The 23397-nt window shown below is 38.4% G+C and overlaps 1 protein-coding gene across 2 annotated transcripts in view; it reads left to right on the top strand.

Annotated features, from left to right (window-relative positions):
- The window catches only part of XPO4 (exportin 4), a 73582-nt gene that overhangs the window by 6999 nt on the left and 43186 nt on the right, over positions 1 to 23397 (top strand). For both annotated transcript variants that reach the window (XM_053971732.1, XM_053971733.1), the window contains exons 2-4: positions 13880 to 13985; positions 17423 to 17564; positions 17791 to 17929. In XM_053971732.1, the coding sequence (XP_053827707.1) occupies positions 13880 to 13985; positions 17423 to 17564; positions 17791 to 17929 (387 nt within the window). The remainder of the gene's footprint in view (positions 1 to 13879; positions 13986 to 17422; positions 17565 to 17790; positions 17930 to 23397) is intronic.

Raw genomic sequence — 23397 nt, 5'->3', positions numbered from 1 at the left:
TATTCCTTTCCTAATAGTACTTGACATTGTACTTTTCTTTTTTGCTTCAGAGCAGCAAGGTGATGTTTTCAGAGAACCATACCCAGGCTGTCCAGATAATTTTTTGGAACAGTACTAAGTAACTTAACAGTCCATTGTATATATGTATAGTTTTTTTCTTCTTTTGCTTAAGAGCTGGTATGGTTGGTGCATTTTACAAGCACACAGTTCAGATTACTGCCTAGGAGATAAGTGTGCATGCAGTGTGCACCATGCTAGTGAAACTCATACCTGGGAGCCAAGAACAAATGTGCATGGAGCTTATCTGTACTAAAGTGAGGAGTTGAGATTAGAGAAGTGAGAACTGATAGAGATTCTGATATCTTTGAAAAGTAAACATTGTGTTTGATGAAATTAAAATCTAGTGAAATGGGATTATGCATGCTTAGAGTTTATTTCCCCTGACTGTTTCACAGAGGGAGTGTTTGTCTTTTTGAATCAATATGTTTCACACCCATTTGACATGTCACCGTTGCATTGGCATATCTCTATATTTTGTTCTGAGTAATCGATGTAAATACTGTGTGCTTGCTTCTGCATTCATCTGCTGGGGAGCTTCATTAGTCCGTAACTCCATCTGGATTATTCTTCTTCAGGCACTACCTACTGTTGTTTTCCCTTTAACCTGCTTCCTAAGAGTCTTATCATTGTTATGCTAATCTGTGTTCATTAGTTAATTAACAGCTTTCCCTATGGAGAGGTGGAAGAAATCCTCTTGATTATTAAGTTGAGCTGATCCTGTCACAAGCAGATAAGTAAAATACTCCTTTTCATCAGTTTCTGACAGTGTTTTGATTCTAAAAAGTCTGTCTGAATTAGGTGTACATAAGATCTCTGCAATTTTGGTGTGTAGTGGGGTGTATGAGTGGCATAAACCCACATATGTGCTGGGAGATGTGGCATACAAGGGAAGATGTCAGATCTGAGCTGTAGGAGACATTGGTCCTTTGGACTTTGAAGTCCAAAACATCTTGTTGAACAGGGAGTACTTGTTAAGATAGGGATTTTAGGGAATGAAGGAAAATTGACAAGAGGATATACTTTAAATAGTCCCTCTTCTTCCTGTTCCCCATCTTCCTAAAAAGGAAAACCCCAAACTTTCCTACTTCAGAAATGTAACAATGACTGGCTGCTGTACAGTGCTGTCTTTGGCTCTGCCAAAATGTAGGATAATAGTACACCCACCTGAGTGGTTGTGTAGTGAGCTAGATTGGGTAGTGAACTCAGGCAGAAAAGTGTCTTTAATTAAAATAATTATCACTGTGTTGCATTAGAGACAATTCTTCTGTCTTGACTGAGATGAGAGAGCTTGCCTATGCTCCTGGAAGAAATTTGGTCAAATTATGTTGTTAAACCACTTAGGAAGTAGCATGTACAATTCTTTCTCTTTAAATCAAGACTGATTTTTTTTTTTTTAGTAGAAAATACATTAAAAGTTATTTAAGATAATGTAGGAGCAAGTGAATAATGGTTTTTGCTTTTGTTACTTTGTAAACCTGATCAGTTGGCTTACTGGTGCCTACCAAATTCTAAATTTACAGAACTACAAAAGTAAATATGAAGAAAGGCTAAAGGTATATAATGATTTGTGCCGAAATTGTGAATTTCACTCTTTGTTGTCATTCAGGCCAGCTGTGTTATGTGCAGCTGTGCAAAATGCTAGAGGCACAGCTTGGTAATGTTGGAAATATGCCTTATGCCAGGGTCTCTTGAAGGCTTTGTATAATTAATCTCTGGCTGTGAAATCAGTGAAGTGCAGAAAGGTGTTTTGCCATGGAATTTTAGAGTTTATGATGGCAGTATCTGGGATTTCAAAAGCCTTGGCTAAGATGAAGAACATCTGCAGTCTCAGGCTTGTAGGTGTGACATAGGCTATATTTTCACAGGAGCCTAAACCAGCCTAACACCGAGTGGCAGAGAAAAAATATCACTTGTCTTTTTGCTGGATTGATTATCTGCTAGGTTAGTGAGCTGGACTGGTTGTCAGAAGGACTTGCCTGTTGCCAGAGCTAGCACAGGATAATAATGTATGTCTAGGAGCAGAGAGGAATTAACATGGCTGGAAGGAATGGAAGATCTCGAAGCACCACAGCCTTGGAGTTCTGGAGAGGCAGCCCCTCTTCATTACTGTCAACTTAGACTAGGATCTTGTTGTAATGATGAAAAATAATAATACCAGCATCCTTCACAAATGTGTTTTGAAATCTGTTCATTTGAAGAGCTGCAGAAAAGCTACATGGTATTGCATTGGAGTGAGTGGTACGTTCCTCAACTTTGTATTTCAAGGTTTTTGGAAATGCGTAATCTGATAGTTTTTAAGACACAAGAGAGCGATTGAGCCATGTTCTATCTCTTCTTCAGGCTGTTTTGGAAGGACCTTTAATTTTACTCTTTCACATCACAAGTAAATATCCTGGCTGCATAGGTTTTTGCTCCAACAATGTGTGCAGGAGGGCAGGGATGGTTTGCAGAATTCAAAAAATGTGTTGCAGCATCATTAACATGGAGTGTGAAAATCCAGAAGTTGTGTGTACTCCAGAGGCTGGTGCATTGACTTGTGCCACAGAACATCTGTGGCTCTGGGACTTAAGCATTGGTCTGCACGAAGATCAGCGGTGCAGTTGGATGACAACCAACACTCAGTTATCCGGTCCTTTATTATTGTGAAACAATGTTCCAGCTATCATTAACTGTGGCATTAGTGATGGAGTGCAAGCAGTATCAGAGCTAATAAGCAACAGAAACAATTGTACAAGCACAAACCACACTGGCTCATTGATGAATTGCAGCAGAACTGCCACCTGTGTCTTGTGGCAACACAAGAGAAGTTATATCTCTGTGCATGGCCTGTCTGGGGATAGGTGGAAGGTATCCAAGCTGGTGATGTGAGGTTAAGTGTCATCCTCTTGCCCACCATCTACATGTGTCACTTCTCTGCCTTGGGCAAGCAGCAAAGACTCTTCTACTTTTGATTATTTCATTTGGTTCTGCAAATAGGTGGTCTTCCAGGTTTTGTTGTGAACTTCCGCAAAACTGATCTGCCATAGCTTGGTCATGTATTGGTGGTCCTGGCATTCACATGAGTTGCTCACTCATCTTGCCATGACTTCACACAGTTGCTGTTGGTGCTGGCAGACCCTGCCTACCTGCTCTGGGTTTCACCTTACAGCTCAGTTGGTCTCCTCTTGTGTTACACCCCTCATCTAAAAGCCACATTTTACACATTTGTCACTGGTAGGTTTCATGAGGACGTCTCCACAGCATCTCTATGTATATGTGTATACAGGAGCTGGAGATCCCCAAGTGGCAGCCTGTATCTCTGTTGCACAGGACTGTAGCCCCGTGGCGGGGAAGGAATATGTTCCCCCTATGCAGCTAGCTGCTGGTTTTAAGGCATTCTAGATGCCTTAAAGATGAATTGTGTGTTATTGAAGCTGTGGCTGAAAAGTATTACATTCACCTTCACTCATCTTATGTGCAAAGAGAGCTTTGCATTTTTTTTCTGCGTCATTTTGTTTTGGTTTTTGTTTTGTTTTTCATTCAGGTCTTAACTGTTCACATTTAGTTACGCTTTTTCATCTCTTGGGCCACTGGCATCTACTGTTTATTTTGCTAATAATGTTTCTGCTATTTGACTTCTCTTTCAACCATAGTCTTGGTAGTTTCCCAGATGACTACATCTTGCATTATTATTGAAGAAATGTGAAAATAAGTTTACAAAACAGGCACACCTCTCTGGTGATGAGAGTATGAATAGTGCTTTCGTTACCTGTCAACAACAAGCACCAAGCCCAAGCACAAAAACAAATGTGCTTCTTCCTGAGAGAATTAGGGATGGTAAGCTGCAAATCCTTTATTTTGTGAGGTTGTTTTTAAGTGGGATTAGGAGCAGATGTTGAGTAGCTTCAGAATAATAAACTGTTTAGTGGGGAATATATAAATATTAAATTCTAATATCAAGAGAAATGACAATATTGTTTCTGGAGCTAGTCTCCTGTTCATTTTACAGTAATATTCCCTCTAAGAGGGCTGAGAATAAAATATATTATTATGACCACATTTCTTCATTTTTTCAGTGTGGAAATATGTGGAGCCCTTGGATTGTTCAGAACTTGAGACTTGGCTAATTTGTGTGGGTGTCTTAGTGTGAGCTCAGGCACTCACTTTAAGGGGGTCCTAAAAATTGCATCTTCTAAATTAAATCCCCAAACATTTCTGGAGGTATTAAAAAAACCCCAACTTTTTCATAGAAAACTCATGTTTAGAAGAGATTTCTCAAAATATGTGTCATGTGTCTGCTCTCCTGTGTATCAGAGGATGAATACAGAGATGTGTAACTTCTTCAGTATCACGGTTCAGGCTTTATTTGCAAGAGTGGAACAAAGTGGTGAAACAAGGTAAAAGGAGAGGATACCTTACTGTCTCAATATGTACAATTCTAGATGGATTTTCACTGTTTCCCAGTATGGGCAAACTGGGGAAGAACCTTTTTTGAGGTGTGTTCAATGAAAGTTCATAATTTTTCTGGGTTTGAGTGAAAGATGTTATTCTCTTCACAAAATTAATTTCAATTTCACAAATTCTCTTGGCTTTCTTATCTTCCACCTAATGCAGGTTATGAACTTCCTGCTCTGGCCTCTATTCTGCTCCTCTTTTTTGCTAAACCTTGATTTCTTATATGTACCTTGTATCTGTCTGTATCTTATTCTCTTTTCTTACATGATTCAAATATTGTACTTTGTGTGTGTTTCACTTGTGTCTGTAAGTTTTCATTAGTGCCCTAACAGTTAAAAGCCATTAACAAAGGCAGACATTTTAGGCCATGCCATTTTGAAAGTACAATAAACCAAAGGAGTTTTCCACATCAAATTTAGATAAAATTTTAAAACTTCCTTATCTTGCTTTTAATCAACTCTTACTAAATAACTATGATAGGAAAAAATGGCTTTGACGTTTTAACAAGATTGATGGTGGAGGAAGTGCTAAACTTTGAATTTTGGCAGGGAAATTGGCTGCCCTGTGTGCCTGCCTTTCTTCATTATCTAGATGGGAGGAAATGTCTTTTTGATAGGAGTCAAAGCCTAAACCATTCAGAAATCAAAATTTATCACTATCTCAGTTTAAGTATTTCATGTAGTGATGGTTTTTGTCTTGTGTTTTGGGGTCTGAGGGGGTTACCCCTGTGATGTCTCACTCCACTGCACGTGCTCACTGTAGAAGGCTACATGGAAGTAAAAGTAATGCCACCCTTACAGCAATGGGTGGTTATAGCTATTCTTTCAGAAAGTATAATTTGAAATTGGACAATAGGAAAAAAAATAGTATGAGACACTTCTTCACACACAATGTGAAAGTTTCTTTTGCAGAAGGAGAGCAGATGCTGACTGTATTTGATGCATAGTGAGCCTGATAAATGGGTCATATATAGTGTATATCTCAAATTATGAACTTTGGAAAACAAGTATTGCCATTACCAGCATTACTATGATCTCTTGTCTAGTAGAAGATTGATCACAATGGTTCTTTCTTTACTTTAAACTTTGTATTGAAATTCACTGGGTTTTTAAGTTGTGTCTGTGCTGTCTTACAGGCACAGAAATGAGCAATACAGAGGTGAGCCACTTGAATCTTATGATTGAGTTGCAATCAGGATTTCAGAGGCTGTGGATAGGCTAGGATCCTATCTCTTGCTGGAGAATCATGACCTGCCATGGGGATAGTCCACCCCGCAGTGTGGTTTGTGGTGTGTGTTAGTGCTGAGATTCCTTTCCACCTATTACCCATGTATCTTCCATGCCTCCTTGTGGGGAAAGAGAGAAGCAGCTGAGTTGGTGGGAGCTGAGGGAGAAATTTGGTTAATTTCCACCAACTCTTCTCTTTCTTGCTTCAGGATAAGGAGGCCAAGCTCACTCCAGCTCCAGGAGATGGTCAGATTGCCAAATTGGCTATCACTCAGAATTTAAGGCCAGCCACCACCAGCCCTGTGATACTTGAGGAGCAGCTAGAATGCATGGGGGCTTATTTTCTGATTAATCTCCCATCTCTTAATAGGGAGATTTTGCTTTTGCACAATGAAAGGAAACAGGTGAGCAGGACTTGAATGCAGTTGTTGTAAGGGCACTTTGACTTTTTGTATCCTTTAGTAACATTTCTTAGGGTTCCTGTGCTACTACAGTCGTGATGTGCCATTTTTACTGAAGTCAAGGTGGGTTGTTAACATTAAATGCTTTGAAAAGCTTTGGATTTGGAACAGTGAGGTTTTCTGTAACTGTTCTGTGTGTAGTTACAGTGTTTTTCTTATCTTTGTCCTCTTATATAGTGAGTCACACTTTCTGTCTTGATTGAGCTTTCTCTGGCATACATGGATTGCCATCTTGTTGCTTTGTTGGATCTTACTGACTTCAAGGGACCATGTGGATTTTCCCATTGCCATCAATCACATGTTTTAGAAAAGTTTTATTTTGCCAAACAGAACTGCAGGTCAGACCTCATTTGTGCTTTGAAATGTTAGAACAGTGAATGTAGAGATTATAAAATAAATTACATTTAATTTAAGGGTCTGAACTGTAGCCTCATGTCAGCATTCATCTTCTCACTGTTAACAGTCAGACTACTGTAGGCTAAATATCCATTATGGGATATTTCTCAGATTTAGCTGTGTTGTGCACATAAATGAAGGGTAATTTTAGTGGAGAGCCTTTAACAGTGTATATTTGTGGATCAAATTGTTAGCAGAGAAGTAAAATCTCAGTAGTGTTTGTTGCTTGCCTTGGAGAGAAGTCTGGTCTCAGAAAATGTTTTGTTATTGATGGTAATGATTTACTTTGGGTCTTTAGTCAATTAATGTGTATATATATATAGTATCTTATACAAGAACATTACTAAACTGAGAATAGCTCTTATTACAAAACCACAATTTGTCTCCTGATTTACTTGAAAAAGACTTATACTTTGAAGCTGAAATATGTTATTAAAGCAAAAGTTGATGAGGAAAAAATAGTCTTTTTTCCCTATTGTTAATTTTCTGCATGAAAGCAAGATGTGAGTGAGTAGGTGTGTAGGAGGCAATTCCTTCAGCAGTCACACATTTGTTCCAAATATATGCTGAAAAATACTGGGCACTCTGGGGTTTAAATAATTTGAGTCATAATTACTTTTGGAGAAGACTTTTTTTTTTTTTTAAATCAAAGGAAGTTTTTGTTCAGAAAGTCTTAAATCTCCACCATGTTGTCTCTAGTGCAGTTCTGGCTGGAAGTTATTTATTGCATCTTTCTTACCAATCCTCAAAATAATCTTGAGTATCCTTTGAATTGAGGCTGAGTCACTGCTGTAATTTAAATGATTATTCAAAATAGTAAGTGCAGAGGAAGTCGTTGGAACGTAGTTGGAGATGTTTTTTGTGCCAGCTAAGTTTTCTGTAGTAACGATTACTCAAAGCTAGGCAGTCATGTCGTGACAGATCTGACTGGGACAGCAGAAGCTGTTGTTGTTATCAATTATCTTCAATTTCTTCTGGCCTTGTGCCCAAAGCTGGAATGTCTGATCTACTTGTAAAGCAGTTGCAGAGGCGAGCATCTTCATCTAGTCTGAATTGTTAGCTTGTGGCATCTGCTTCATGAGAGGACAAGACATCCTTGCATCATGAGGTATCAGGGTCTGCAAGAGAAGTAGTGTGAATAGCTAAGAGCAAAAGTGTGGCTAATTGTCCAGTTCTTTGGGTCTGACTCCTACATTTAATCTCTTCGATTAGCTACTTTAAATGACAGTTTTTGAGTGTGCTGTGATATATTGTAGGAAAAAAAGCTTATTTGAAACACTTGAAAAGTGTTACTGCTAAAACTGGAATGGAAACTTGTTATGGCTTGGCTTCACAGAAGTCAGGGTAATTCAGTCTTGGGGCATGTTGCTTGATATGCCTTTGTTAGAATTAAACTTGTAAATCTCCTTATTCTGAGTCTGATTCTTTTGTATAAATTGCTTATACAGCAGAACTAGTTTGGGGAGTAATTCTTTCAAGGTATTTTTGTTATTTAAGGTATAGAAATCTGTTTTTAGTGGTTTTTGGCTATCTTGGTAGAGGAGCACATTAATTTAAAATTGAATGACTTTTGATTATTTAGTTATGTTGCAGCTGTAACAATTGCTTACATGGGTGGAGAAATATATTTAGCTGTCCTAAATGCAGTATATGTACTAGTTAAAAATTATTGCTTGCCCTCGGGTTATTTTCTCCCTTTTTTTCTCTATCTCCCTCTGTTTTTTGCCTGTACTCCTCAGCTATGTTATCACCATCACATGGTGTTCCCCTGCACATGGTTCTCAAGTTCACTCATGATCTGTTTCCTTTGCATATGCCTCACTATTACTTGGCTTCCCTGCCTGCTGGGACAGGTTGGCAAACCATCTGGGCTTCCTTTATTCCCTGCTTTTCTGAGTGTGTTTTGCCTGATGGTGGCTGTCAGCAAAGTCCAGACCCAGCAGTGCCATTGCCATCTGTGGTGGCTTTTGCTTATCCTTGTATATTGACAGAGATCTGTTTCCTAAGCTCTTCCCCCATGGGTTTCCCAGGCTCTCTACAGCACAGAGTCTAGACACCATTCTGAAGAACAAGAATGTCTTGAACTGGATTTTCATAAGAGTGGCCCAGAGACCAGAGTTTGGGAACAATTTTTATTGTACCTTTTGACTGCAAGAATGGCATAATTCCCCTACATATTTGAGAAGCTCAATTTGGAGAGTTTGTGGTGAATTTTATGAAGTCACACTTCAGTAGAAGTATCAGATTTTTGTTTCTGCTCTTGTCAAGTTTGTAATGTAATTCACTTACAGACATAAACATTGCCTTTGGCAAGAAGGGCTCCTACTTGGCTTTGGTACTAGCAGGTACAAGCAATTTGATTCTTCTTCTTTTTTTTTTTCTTTTTTTTTTTTTTTTAACCAAGAAAATTCTTTCAGTAGGCATGTTTGCTTTTCCATAATCCTTCTAGTGTTTAGGCTGTGCTGTTCATAGGGTACCTTTTTGGTAGGTGGGAATACTGTGGGTGTAAGCTTAAAACACTCCAGTGTACTCTCTGTGTTCTCCCAAGCAGCGAAGTCTGGAGGAGTGTGTGACTGTTCTTTGTGACATGCTAATTTGCAGTTTTCCCCCAGTGTAATTGTAGGAAGCTGCTGACTTTGGTTGTATTCAGTGCTGTCTTGCCATAGCAAAAGTGAAAAATTAAATTTTGTCTTGGCAAGTTTTTTTTTTTTTCCTGCAAGGAATGAACACTGCTCACCCCATCCTTAGTTATGTTTATATTTGATTGTGGCCAGGATTTTTCTTAGCAAAATTTTGATGCAGAAGTACCAATGCAAGCTGGTTAACTAATATTTAAATTAAAAATTGCTCTGTTAATGATTTTCATAATAATGTTGTCACTTAAATGGTAGAAGTTGTTACTTTTAAGATACTATCAGTGTCTTAAGTAAGCAACAAGTAAAATATTCTATGGGATCCATATTGATATTAGAAGAAACTACTAAACAATCAACTTCAACAAGATGTTGAAGGTATTGAAGAGGTTGATATTCATAGCGCTGGCTTCAGTTCTTCACCACATGTTGCTCAGGGAAACTGTGGATGCCCCATCCCTGGAAGTCTTGAAGGCCAAATTGGATGGGGCTCTTGAATACCCTGGTTGGGTGAAGGTGAAAGTGTCTCTGCCTGTGGTGGGGGGTTGGACTAGATGGCCTTTAAAGGTCCCTTCCAACTATTATGTGATTCTGCAAGTCTGTTCTGTGATCTAAAACCACCAAGAAAATAATATAACTTCTAATACATGATCCAAAAAAGTTGCATTTTGTATATGCCATGAAACTACTTGAACAGAATCACTTGGGAGGGTGGAATTTGATGCATTCATTTTTTTAAAGCAAAAGGTGTTTTCTGATAAAAGGAAGGAGCTAAAAAAGCAGACTTCTAATGTGGATGTGGTGTTACTTCTTCAGCCAGTTAGTGGCAAATACAGGGTGACTGCAGCTTTAGTGTTAATGAATGTCTTGTATTTACAACCTGTTTGCTTCCTTTGTATCTATTTATATCTATTGCCTTAACTTCTTGGCACTTTTAATCCTGGCACGTAAGTCATAATTACACTATATTTTGAAAGGTATGTTACTGAGGTAGGAAATGCTTGTGTAAACCAGGTGTTTCTGAATACATGTGTATAGGTTCAGTTCCTCTGTATACATCTAACTACTCCTATTGAAAATAAAAGAAAATCCCAAAGCCCTTATTCTTCCCACATGTACATCAAGAGATGTTTCCTAGTCATGTGTGTACTTTCCATGACAGCTGGTTTCCCATCTTCTGCATTTATGTTACTTTCTTAGGAGTTGTCCAGGATTTCAGGTAAGTTTAGCGGTCTTGTAAAGTGTTAGTGCTAATCTGCTACAGTGTTTCTAGTCTTGTCTTTTTTCCTGTTTCCCTTTCCTTTGAGTGAATAGCTGCCATTTGAAACAGTAGTCCTGCTGGATCCTATTTGTGGGCACTGCTGCTTCTGGTCCTTTTCTGTATCCATACAGCTTTGGTAGTTGAAAGGTTGTAATTTTATTTATAATGCTGTGTCACATAGGAACTGTCTTCTTATGGGGCAGTAGCTTGTTATGCTAAAATCAGAAAGATGATAATTATCCAGGAGACGTTTTTATAGGTAACTTGCAGGACGAAAGAGAGAAGAGATGGTTAGAAGTAATGTCAAGCAGTACAGAAAGTGATATAGCTGCAAATGGTTTCGGTATGCCAAAAGAACCTGCTCATTACCTTACTGTGTTTTAATTCCTTGTCAGTTGGGTAGTAGAGAAGAGTTTGAAGGAGACAATTAGAAATAATGCAGTGAATGGGCGTGTGTGCTCTAGGGGACCTTCCAAACATGGTGAATACTTTGGATATGTTTCTAAGCCTATTGTGCCAAGGAGGTGCTAGGCACCAGGCTACAGGGCTCTTGGGCTCACTGAGCCAGTGTTCTTATAATGTGAAATTTGCACAGAATATGTATATGCTGGCCTTTTCTATAAAGCAAAAACTAGCTGGACTTTACTTTCATTGTACAGATAAATATTGTCTGAATGCAGTGAAGGCAGTAAAGTGTGCTTTAAGCTCCCTCTGGTGGCTTTACAGTACAGTTCAAACCTTAACTGTTGCACTTGTCTGCTCTGGACAGTTTTGAGAGTCGAAGTTTGTAATGTATTATTAAGTTATTGTCATTTTAAAAATTAATACAGGAATATGATGTGCCATACGCCTTTCCAAGGTGTCAAATGTCTTCTGTAACTGGACTTCAGAGAAGTAGAAGAGCTAAAATAATATAAAGCAAGAGGTCTCCTTTCTAGTTATTATAAGCATAAAGGAGGTATTTCCCATAAAACTTCTCTGGTTGTTTTTTTAGTGGTGCCATAGTTTGCAACTGAAAGTGCCCTTAAGTATTACAGAACAGTGAAAATAGATAGGATCTCTGTATGGCAAACTTAAATATAATGTGTTAATGCAAAATTAGTTTGGATCAGGTAGTTCTGATTTAGTCTTCTTGCTCTAAGGACGTGAATATAAATGAACCTGGGCTTGCAAAAGGTTACACTTTGTCACACCCAAAGGATTCTTTCTAACATGGCTATAATTAGTGAGACTTCATGAGACTGCAGAGCTCTGAGCTGCAAGGTCAGTAGTGTTGAAAGGGAAATGTCACTCCACTCCTTTTCTCCATACATTGCACTGGCTCTGGCACTTGTCTTTTTGATGCTTTTTAGACTAACAAATATTAATTCCCCTTTCCCCTGGATTTCCCCTCTATCCTCTTTTTCTTTTGTGGACTAACTGATAGAAAATATCATATAAAGAGGTAACAAGACCATGCAGGTGGGACCAAGAAAGGAGTTGGAGGACCTTTCCTTTTGGTAGCAGAAAGTTATTAAAATAAGTAACTTGTCTCAAGAAATTTGATTCTTAGTTCTTGTGAAATATCATTGGACAGAGTTGTGTGTTCCTTGAGACTTAAAACTATTCCCAAGCATTGCACAGCAATAGAGGCTGTAGATTAAATGCACCTAAAATGATAACTAGTGCTGGAAGAAAGCAGACTATCACCACCCAATATGTGCCATACTGTGCTGGTTTAGGCTTTTGTGCTGGGTTATGGTGAAGCAGATTGGGGAACTGATCCAGATGAAAATATATGGGATGATTTTTGGTAATCACTTTCCCAGTCTGGTTCTCTGTGCATTTGTACAAATGCTTGCCCATAAAGTGGAGGGAAAAAGTGGGAACTGCCTTTTTTTTTTTTTTTTCAGTTGGTTTGATTTATTTGCTGCAGCTCTGACTGAAGTGTGTATCAAGCTGTTGCTGTGTAGGTAATTCTTGCATGTTTGATAACTTGCTACAAATGCTTCTGGCATTCTGTACAGCTGGTTCCATCGCAGTGAATGTAGTTAGAGTCCATGCAGAGGAGGATGGTCCTTCACAATGCAGAAAACACAATCAGCTGTTCCCATTAGGAACAGCTCCTGCTGCACGCAGGAGAGTTGAGGTTACATCACGGAAATACCTGTTAAAGATTTCTTGTGGTTTATTTGCTGGAAATATTTCATTTATGTTAAAAGCATTGGTCTTGATGCTTTTATTCCCAAAGCAGTGGATATAAATCATGACTGAAAGATAGGCAGCACACATGTTCTTCTCAAGCTGCTAGGGATGGGGCTGGAATGGGGAGTTCGAAAGTTCAGCTGAAGTTCAATACCCTACGCTGTCACCTTGATCCTGCTCTGCAGTTTGGATGTGATCTTCCTACATGTGTGCATGTTCCTTTCTCAAAGGTTAGCATCAGTTTTGTGGTATCAATCCCCTGCAAGAGTATCTCATGCCGTGTGCAGTTCAGATAAATCCCAAACAGCAGGAGTCAGAGAATATTAGTGGCAGAAGTGGAGAGCAGTGTGGTGCTGTGAGCTGCTGATACTTTCTGCATGCCTGTTTTTACCTTGTAGGGCAGTGTGGGGTCTTGGGCTTGTGCAGTGAGGCCAGGCTGCAGTCCAGGCAGCTCCTCTTTGCTCTGTAGGCACCTCACAGGGGTCTAGGTTATTGCATGGTTTCATTATTTACCTCAAGCTGATTTTCGGGTAGAAACCTCCCTGGAGCTGGCTTTCAACAGGAGAGCAGCAGGTGTTACATGAGCAGCCAAGCTGCCCAGGATGTAATGGGGTGGGTGTATAAAGGGATGAGTGTAAGCTGAGGAACCACCATAGCCATTCCCAAATAGGCTTACTCGTCTCTTCAATCACATCAGTTCTCAGGATGTCAATTTTAATATTAAACACTAGAGGGTAGTATGTTCCTGGTATATATGTTATTTCAGAACATGTCTGTGGTAATTTTTAAATCCCCTGAATTTATTATACAACTAAATATTTTAAAACTAATGTAGAACTGAAGAAAAAATGTGCTTTGCTTCCAGGACTGTGAGCGGGCTTAGCAGCATTTAGTGATGTGCAGTGGTGTTTTTGGTCTGAGTAGAAAAAGAACTGGTTTGAATTTAGATCTGAATTCTAACTTCAGAAATATTGTTAAGAAATTATACTTAAGTTATTCACTCTCTGCCTGATACCTCGATATTCACACCTATGTGCATGGAATGTAAATGCAGAGTGGTATATAAGAAGAGGTAATGCCTGAGAGCAAGCAGTTCTGCCAAGAGATATGGGGTTTTGGTGTTTAAAAGGCAAACATTTATGTGTTTGACATTCATGACATTGACAGGACATTGGTTTTAGTATATTTTTGATCAGTGCTTGAATAACTTTTTTTTTTTTCCAGGCACCACCTTCCATGGTCAACAATGAACAACGCCAACATGCTGAGCACATATTCTTATCATTTAGGAAATCAAAATCACCATTTGCTGTTTGCAAACATATTTTGGGTAAGTTTCAATAAATGAATTTAGGCGTGTACGTTCTTTTATAACTGGAACTGTGCTCTTATTTTGCAGCTGGGACTATGAACATCAGTTTTGATTTTAATGAGGGGTACTTTTTGATGGAGCATGAAGCCTATTACTGTCCTTTTTTGTTTTGTTTCTTTCAGTTTCAAAGCTGTGAGGTGTAACTTCATGTAGCTAAGTTCCTAAACTGATTTAATAGATTTCCTCTGCAACGTGATTACTGTAATACTGTCTAATCTGTGCAGCTTGTGCAGCTGCCAGTACTGTGGTTGCTTGGCTTTGTGCTTGCTTCCCATTAAATCAGCTAATGATGCAATTTTATGCACTTCTACCAGATTTTGCATTGGTGCTGAAATGAGAGTTTATTTCTAGTTGAACAACTTAGTTGCTGTTGACAGCCCAGCTGGAGGAAAAGAGGAAAAAGCTAGAAAATATCTGTCCACTTGGTAGAGGCAAGACGGTATTGATTTGAAATTTTGTGTGATTATTCCTGTGGAGAAAGGAAAGAAGCAGATACCACCCTTCATCAAAAATTTCTTTGATTTTAATGGAAGTGCTTTAAATGTGGTTGGGTAGCAAGTTATAAAGGATAAATGTTTTTACAGGTGCTATAGAGACTTATTAGAGTTTGGCATCTAAATCTGGAAATTACAGGGGCAGTAAAGATGTAAGATTGCTGCTCAGCACTGTAGTGTTGGCCAGATGTGAGTGCTGGGGGCAGGTGAGGGGGAATTTCAATGAAAACTGACTCTGTGACCTGAGGGGGGGAGTTAGCACAAAAAAAACACATGCCAAAACCACAAAAAGCAACTTTTCTTTTAAAGAGTTTGCCAGAATGAACAGAGAAATACTATAATTATGTTGAAAAATATTCTTTTCATACTTAATTCATTCTCCAGTATTTTTTTAACAGTTATTTATAAATTTACTGGATTAGAGACTTAGAATTCATGAATATTATGATGTATTGCAGACCTACTGCTATGTTACACTGTGATATAGAGACCAGGATGGACTTCCTTTCCTACACCCACTCCACACCAAAATTTATCTCTACAAATGGGTTTCTTCTGGGTTTAGTATATTACAGTAGTATTCCACCTGGTTTGGAAGACTGCAATCACACTTTTTGCTTGATGGGTCACCAAAATTGATGCTTTTTGTTTTCACATTGATTTTTAGAGAAAATAAGGTGGGCAAAACCATCCTTAAGTAAGTTTGTTTGCAGACCATTTGGATCTAAGGATTCATCATCAATCAGAAATAATGAAATCTCATGAAATCTTAAATATGGTTGGTTGAATGGAATATGATGCTGATTTTAATACTTTTTGGATGTCTAGATATATTACATCCTTAAACTGTTCATATGCTACCACCATTGAAAATCCAGCATGTTTCCACATGGAACAGGTTTTTCGTGGAAATGTAAGCAGTTATGCTGAGACCTGGAACTTAGAGACTTTTTCAAAACTTTGTGCTTCCTCAGTAAGTATCTGTACAGTATGGACAGAAAGAACACATAGTTAAGATTTGGGAGATGAGGAAGAAGTGGCAGGGATTGTGAAATCAGGAACCAGGAAGGGAAACAAGCTTTTCATGATGAAAGGGATGTGTGCAGGAAGGATGGACTGTAACCAGAAGACCAAGTAAATGGCTTTTAAAAGAAACAGGAAAAAAATGGTCAAGATAGGAGTTGGAATGGAGGTAGAGAGAGATAACAAGGATGATGTCATTTGTAGAAAGAAAAATGTGGGAATGACACAGGGAGAATAATGGAGGTGAGTGTATGGAAAAGGGGAACAGCCACTACTATGTTCTTTAGAAACCTGGGGTTGAAGCCAGGAAGCACAAGGCACTGCATTCTGCTGTAAGCTTATAGCTGTTCAGTGCACTGGCAAAACTTGTCCTTCCTTTCTTTAGTAAGTTCCATGGAGGATCATGGTGCTCTGGCTGATTACAGGCTTACACTGGGGGCTGCAGCTCTGCATGTCAGCGATTGCAGTTATGCGGCTGCGGCACTTGGCGCAAAGGGGAAACTCTGTTCTTTTTTAATTACATTCTCTCTCTTTGTGTGTGTGTGTGAGCTTTGTACAGTTAGAAAAGATGAAGGCCCAAGGTAACAAGTGCCAGAATTTAAATTCCCATGCAGGAATAATTAAATTTGTTTTTATATGTGTTAGACATACACATTAATCTTTTACTTAAGTGGTTACTTAGTTTCCAAATTAAGCTAAGCAGATTTAAATGTGGTTTATTTTTATTTAAGCATGTTTACCTCTGTGGGTTTAGATTTGGAGCCTGATTAAATTACTTTAAAATATTTTAGTGTATTATCTGCTGTCTTTGATATAGAACTTGCATATAAAGGAAATTTATAATATAAACTTGTGTGTATGTAACTGGGGCAAAAAAGTTTGTTTTGTAGTAATTTAAAGCCTTTTGTCTCATGATTGAGGTTTTCTCAAACACCATTTTTCTAGTCCTGGCAGGTCAACCACTATAGTTCAAACTCTGCTTCTTGTTTGGGAATTTTATTTCATATTTTATGCTTTTGCCACCCTGTGGCTGCACCCTTTCTGAAAATTCTTTCTGCAGAGCTCAGTTTTGAAACTGGCTTCTGAGATATTACCTGCTATTTCCAAGTAAAAATTTTTAAAAACAAAGGAACAACAACAACAAATGTCTCTATAGCTTTCTAGCATCATAGAAATTATATTCATATTCTGGCATTTCTCTTTAAATTGTATTTTGTAATCATCCAAACTGTTAACCTTTCTCCATAGTATACTTTTATACTTTCCTTAGTGCATCTGTATACATAGTAATCCGATATTTAGATAGTGGCAAATGATTCCCACACTGTGGTCATTTTGTTTAACTCAAAATAAATCTGGAAACTTGAACATGATGTAGAACCCTTTAAAATTGTATAGAATTTTTGCTTGGATAATTAAGCACAAATGTTACTTTTAAGTGTAAGTGGATTTGCTTCTTTTTATTACCCATGTACTTTTATGCACTATTTGTTTCAAAGGCAAACACAGAAATTTTCAGCTTTGACATGCCTGTAAGATTAATCACTTTTATTAGTCTATTGGAACTAAATCAGTTACCTTGCTTATTTTATTCCCCTATTGTTGTTAGCATTCTTGTTCCTGTCCTTTCAACCAGCCTCCTAGCACAGACAACTTTTCTCCTAGGTCATTGACTTGAACAATACTGGACAATTTGATAATTGGGTTATTGATTATTTCTCCCCCTTTTGAGTTGTAAATTCCTTCTCTGTTTTCATAGCAACAATATTCTATTTAATAATAAATGATAGTAAGTTCCATTATTTTTTTTTGTTGGAAACACATTCAAGCTGAAAACATGTCTCCTAATACTCAAGTTACCTTTGTTATTTCCCACAGAAACTAGTAAAGTGGACTACGTCCTTTTTCAAGCTGCTACAGCGATAATGGAAGCAGTTGTAAGAGAATGGATTCTCTTGGAAAAAGCTAGCATTGAGTCACTGAGAACATTCCTTCTAACCTATGTCTTACAAAGGCCTAAGTAAGTACAGAAAACACACTTCTGAACATCTAGGTTTCTGCATAAAGTCTGGTAGCAGTGCAAGTTCATTTTAAGAATAATTTGTCTTCTAGTCTTAGCAGTTAACTTCTGCCAACTTTCCCTTACGAATTCACACAAGATATTTGAAAAGAAATGTGTCTAAAATTTTATTGAGCATTGATGTCCAGAATTACCTGCAAATATATTTGTGCAATGTTGTTTACAGCCTTCAAAAGTATGTTCGGGAGCAGATTTTATTAGCGGTAGCGGTGATAGTGAAACGGGGATCATTAGACAAATCAATCGACTGCAAGAGCATTTTTCATGAAGTCAGCCAGCTGATCAGCAGTGGTAACCCCACTGTGGTAAGTACTTACTTTTTTTTCTTTGAAAGTTAAGCAGTCTGCATCAGCAACTTACATTACATACTTAGTGGCTATAAAATATTTTATACTTTGCTTATACAATTAGTCATTAAATTGCTAACTATCCAGTCATTTACCAAATTGGAGATTTTTTCAATGTTTTGGGACTAGGGGTAGTACGTGTATACATACTTTGGTACACAAGGAGACCATATTTTTAGGGAATGTTTTTCTGAATAGCTGCTTTAAATGCTACGGCATTTGGGGGTTGTAGGTTGGTGGTTTGTCTTGTGGGGTTTTTTTGTGGTTTTTTTTTTAATATTATTTGTTTGTTGTCCTTTTTCCTCTGGTTTTCTTTAATCTAATAGCAAGATCTAAAACAGATCTTCTGTTAGCTGGGAGGTTCTTTGCACACTCTGTTCCCCTCCATCTGTGCAGTGCTGCACTCTGCTGTGGCTCAGCTGTCGAAATGGACTGTGAGCAGAAGGCATAGGCCTCTGCTGTTCTTTGGGAGACAGTAGGTGGAGAGAAAGGGGTGTGAGGAAGTAAAACATGGAATGGAAATACAAAACTTACTCTTGATTTAATGTCATACTACTAGGGGTAAGTGTTACCTTCGATACTGAGCTCAAAGTGGAAACAAGGTGTCCAATATCTATCTATGCATTTAGTGAAATTCCGTTTGCTATGCCAGGGGATAAGTTTAGAATAGGTCATAATAGAGGCATGTAACTAGAGCTTGAAGAGAGGTGATTTTTTCTCCTACCAGATGAAAATCAAAGAGTATATAGATTCCATGATGAAACTTTAACTGAAGCTTTTCTCAAAAAAAAACAAAAACAAAAACAAAAACAAAAACAAAAAAACAGAAAACAAAACAAAAAAAAAAACCTTGAGAGAACTGGCTCATTACACTGCTGAGCATTTAGAGCAGCAGTTGTACTAGATAGATAGGAGTGGCAAATATTTAACTCTGAAAATTCAATCAAAGTGTACTAGAAGTAATCCAGCTCATGTCATGGTCCTAAAAATAGTGTGTCACCTCTGAGCAACAAATAATATCGCTTCAGGGTATGGAAATTTCATTTAGTCTTGTAAAACTTAATTTCACAGTAATTTACCTTAAGGAAACCGTTTTAGCCTTTTGATTCTGCATAATTTGGCTAGAAATGGGTATTTGTTAAGAAGAACTGAGTCAATGCTTTTTTCCAGGAAACATAGCCTGGTTATTACAACGGAGTTACAGCTGAGGTTTTCAAGTTTTATGCATGACTCTGTAAATACTCATGTAGTTTGTAGGATATTTGCGTAAAGCTACAAAAGTGGCCTAAATAGAAATGTGGACTTTGAACTAAGGAATGCACAGTCCAACTTGTGCAGTTGTATTCTATGCATGCACTGTCCACAGACACACTGCACTGACCACAGCATACAGCAAGCTAAGACTGCCTGCTCCAAGCATATCGTCCTGGGCATGCTGCAGAGCAGAGCACATTGCAGAGGAGCTCTGGCTGGGGGAAAAGGTACTCTTCTCCAAGCTCAGCTCACTGCCAAATTGAGCTCAGTTTTTCATTTTCCTTTAATTCCCCCTCTTCAAAAGTATGAATTTCTCCATAGTTTTTCCAAAATATTTGTGCTCAAGTTTTAAGAATGGTATTGAAAATGTCTAGGATATATAATGTTTTCTATTGTGGTGTGCTAATAAGATTTACTAGCAAAAAAAAAAAAAAGACATGATGCTGCTGAAACATCTTTTCTGTATGGCATGGTGTATGGTTTGTAGTCTTTGGCAAACTGGTTATAAGCACGTGCTCCCATGTATATGTGGTGGTTTATATTATAAACCAGTTCTCATTCATGAAAATGTTCTTGTAATCTTCTGAGACTTAGCTGCAAGAGAGACTCTGGTACTAGCACCCAGGACTGGCATGTGCAATAATAACCAGTAATAAAATGGTATTTCAGCATGTTACCTGCCAAAACTGCTTTCTGAAGGGCATCAGGGCATGCCTCTTGCATAAATATGAAACAACTTCGAAAGGTTGTATGAAATAACTCATACAATAATTTTTTTTGTTATTTTAGTTATCTTTTCAAATATGGCTGGGTGGTTTTGTTTCTTTACTAGTGTCCCTGTAGCATTCAGCCATGCCTGTGGAGCCTTGTGGGACCCCAGTGGTGCAGTTGCCTTTCTGCTGTGGGGAGTCTCAGCTAAGGGTGCTTCAGGGTATGGTGTGAAGCCTTCATCCTGAAGGGAGTGGTGCTTTCAAGATCCGAGATGTGCAGTCAGGACAGTGCCATGCAGTGTCACAGGTGTTTCTGGAGATTAATTTATATTAGTTACTTGTAAATACAGGCCTCCATTCAAGTCACAGAAGAGACGAGGATGTAGGTATTGAAAGAGATCAGTAGATGTTTTCCAGTCTTCTGTGCTTCTCTGTGGAAGGATTCATTCAATTTTTTCGACATCTTTCCCATGGTGTGATATGCACTCTTGCCTCCTTGTACACTCAAGTTCCAGGAGTTTATCATACCTTTGTGACTCCTAATTCTTTTTCCAGTCTCTTTGTCCTTTCTGTATCCTTCTCAGCCTTCTGTTCTGACCTTCTGCTCACCTTCTGTTTGTGTTGTCCTGCCTGAGGTTCACTGCAGGTGAAGTCAGCAGCAGGTTACTTCGTATTTAAAAATGTTTAAAGCTCTCAAACAAGAGCTATTAGCAGCTCTTAGCTGCTGATAATTGTTTAGAACATGGTACTAATTACACCAATGTTGTGGGTTGGATCCCCATATGGGCCATTCACTTAAGAGTTGGACTTGATCCTTGTGGGTCTCTTCCAACTCAGAGTATTCTGAGGTAATGACTTTCTACAGCAGTTTGTAATTGAGAGAATGTCCATTTTAAAAAAAGCAAAGTGTTCTCTTGTCTGCTTCTTGCTTATCTTTTCCTCCCTGTTGGCTGTGAAACTTCTTGATCCATCTTTACCTTACAAGAATAATGTAGGTACTTAATCTTTTCCATTCCCTGCAGCCCTCCCCGTAGTTTCTGTCAGACATCTGTACTAATTTTATGATCATCAGCCCATCCTGCTCCATGAACTCTTTGGGACTTTTGAGTAATATCTTGTCAGGATCAAGTCTTGATAGTTGGGGTAATAAGGAGGGCAGTGAAAGTAGATGGTAGTGTCTGTTGTTTGTGTCCTTTTGTAGGATTTGATGTGCTTAGTACCTCAACTTCTCGAGTACTAGTTAAAAAGAGATGGATGTATTTTGAGGCTAGGGCTTGAAGGTATGTAGTGGCAAACTGACATATGAGCAAGGCTGATGGATGAACTGTTGAGAATGAAAAAAATATGAAGGAGGTTGGAAGGAAGATAAGGAGAGGAATTGTGATTAGTGTAATAAAATTGCTTTAGTATTGGGTAATCTTTTAATAGTGGAACACAATGTACGTGTCAAGGAAATAACAGGACACTAAGGAGAGTTAATACTTCAGGGATGGGAAGGATGCATGGTTAGAGCCAGGGTTAGAACTGGAGTGTTGGCTTCTGCTGCTGCATCTCTGCCATTTGGTGCTTTATGAATCTCACAGAAGAAACCTTTGTCTGAGAAGGGAAAGCAAACTTTTAGTCTGGCTGCCTATTTATTTGTAACTGAGTTTAGGTAATTCTAGGAGGACAAAGATTAGCTTTGGAGTTCTTGGTTTTGTTTTTTCTGGCTCCTCTTTTATTATCAATACAAGCCCTCTGCTCATGAAGGAGAATCTGTAATCTCCCTGCGACAGGAATTTTAGGATCTCTTTTCAAAATCTTCATTTTTCCGGGGGATGGAGTTTCTGGCAACAGACACAGTATCATGAGCCAATCTTACAATTTTATATACATGTTTTCTATCACTGATTTCAAGATTTTGGAGAATTGAGTGGGCCAAGTTCTTCTCAACTACAAATGCCTTCAATTTCTTGGCCTTTTCTTCTTAAAATATTCTGCCTTTGCATAGCTGAAAGATTTAATTTGTCCTTCATCCCTGCCAGAAGGACAGGAATCCTGGCAACTAAGTGACTGACTCCCAGGAGGAGGATCTCGTCTGCATGTGAACACAATCAGATTTCGTTTAAAACCAGACCAAGATATGGATTATACCTTGATTTCTTCCGGTGTATGTGTAGGCAGATGCAAAGGGATCCAGCTGCTATAGACTTGACATGGGACTGGGAAAGCAACAGAAGCTGTGTTTTTTGAATGTATTTTAATATAAAGCTCCATATCTGAAGCCTACGTAGTTTTTTTTGTACGTGGAAGAACACTTGTCAAGACTCACGGGAAAAGCTCTGGAATCCTAACAATTCCTTCTCTTGCAACATTTGTAAATCTGTTGTTCTGTTTCTCAATGTTCCTAGTTGGGCTAGAGAGAAGATCCAGCTGCTTCAGATTACCTAAAGCTTCTGAGGGATGTTCTGTGAATGGATTTCATGTGAATGGTGGGAAATATTAATAAGCAAAACTCTAGGCATTCATCTTCATTGAGGTTAATCTATCCATTATAATGGCTGCCTGGATAGTTTTATTTATTTAACATTTACAGTTTTTGTTTCTGTTCTTTAAAAGGAATTTTACTTCTGGAAACCTATCTAGCTGTTACTGTGTCATGTGGTAGGGTAGGAGTTGGAGAGACTCTCCTGACTTTCACATTTTGATAAAAATATGTGTATTATCCACCCCAAGTTGTGTCTTCTGGTCTAATAAAATTGTTGCCTCGTTCTATGTATCTCATTGCCCTTGAGACATGTTGAGTCTAAAAAGCAAAGGGTGAACCAGGATATTTAAGTTGATAAGTTCTCTATAAAGGCCTAAGTTAGTGTGTTAAAGATTGGTTTGGGAATTTTAGGAATCCAGAAACTACTCCACATGTGAGATTAAAACTCAGTGATAGAAATGCAAGAAAACTTTAAAACTTGTTTTTTTAGTAGTTGAATTAATCAGGGTGCTTTTGCAGTTTTCAGATTTTTCTGTTGAAAGGGAACTGGCTTTACCAGAGATGCAAGTCCCCAGCTTAATAACTACTAGAAATTGATAACTCCCCAGTTACATTCATACTAGAGCCACAGTTTCAATGACAGGACTGGGAAGTGAGGAGATACGGGCCTAGTGGTGAGATGTGCATCCCCTGTTCTTTGTATGGCATCCCAAACCCTTTCTTTCCTCAATTTTGCCATCTCATGAGATTTGCACCTCTGGAGTCCCTCATCTGTGACCTCACAGACTCACTGGGAAAGAAGAAATTAAGCCTTTCCATGTGTTACACCATGTATTTTTTTTATTACATAAAAAGTTGTGTCACACAAATTAACAGGCTTGAGGGGAAAAGCCTCTTTAAGACATTTGTTGACTGTAGCTGCTTGGTGTTTAGTCATTCTTCCTCAAAAAGGTACTACCCTTCAGAAAAAATGTGCAACATGCTGGATCTTTCTG

Source organism: Vidua macroura, chromosome 2, assembly GCF_024509145.1.
Source record: "Vidua macroura isolate BioBank_ID:100142 chromosome 2, ASM2450914v1, whole genome shotgun sequence".
Classification (NCBI taxonomy): domain Eukaryota; kingdom Metazoa; phylum Chordata; class Aves; order Passeriformes; family Viduidae; genus Vidua; species Vidua macroura.
Note: the sequence above shows the minus strand (reverse complement) of the source record. Positions and strands in the feature narration are given on the sequence as shown.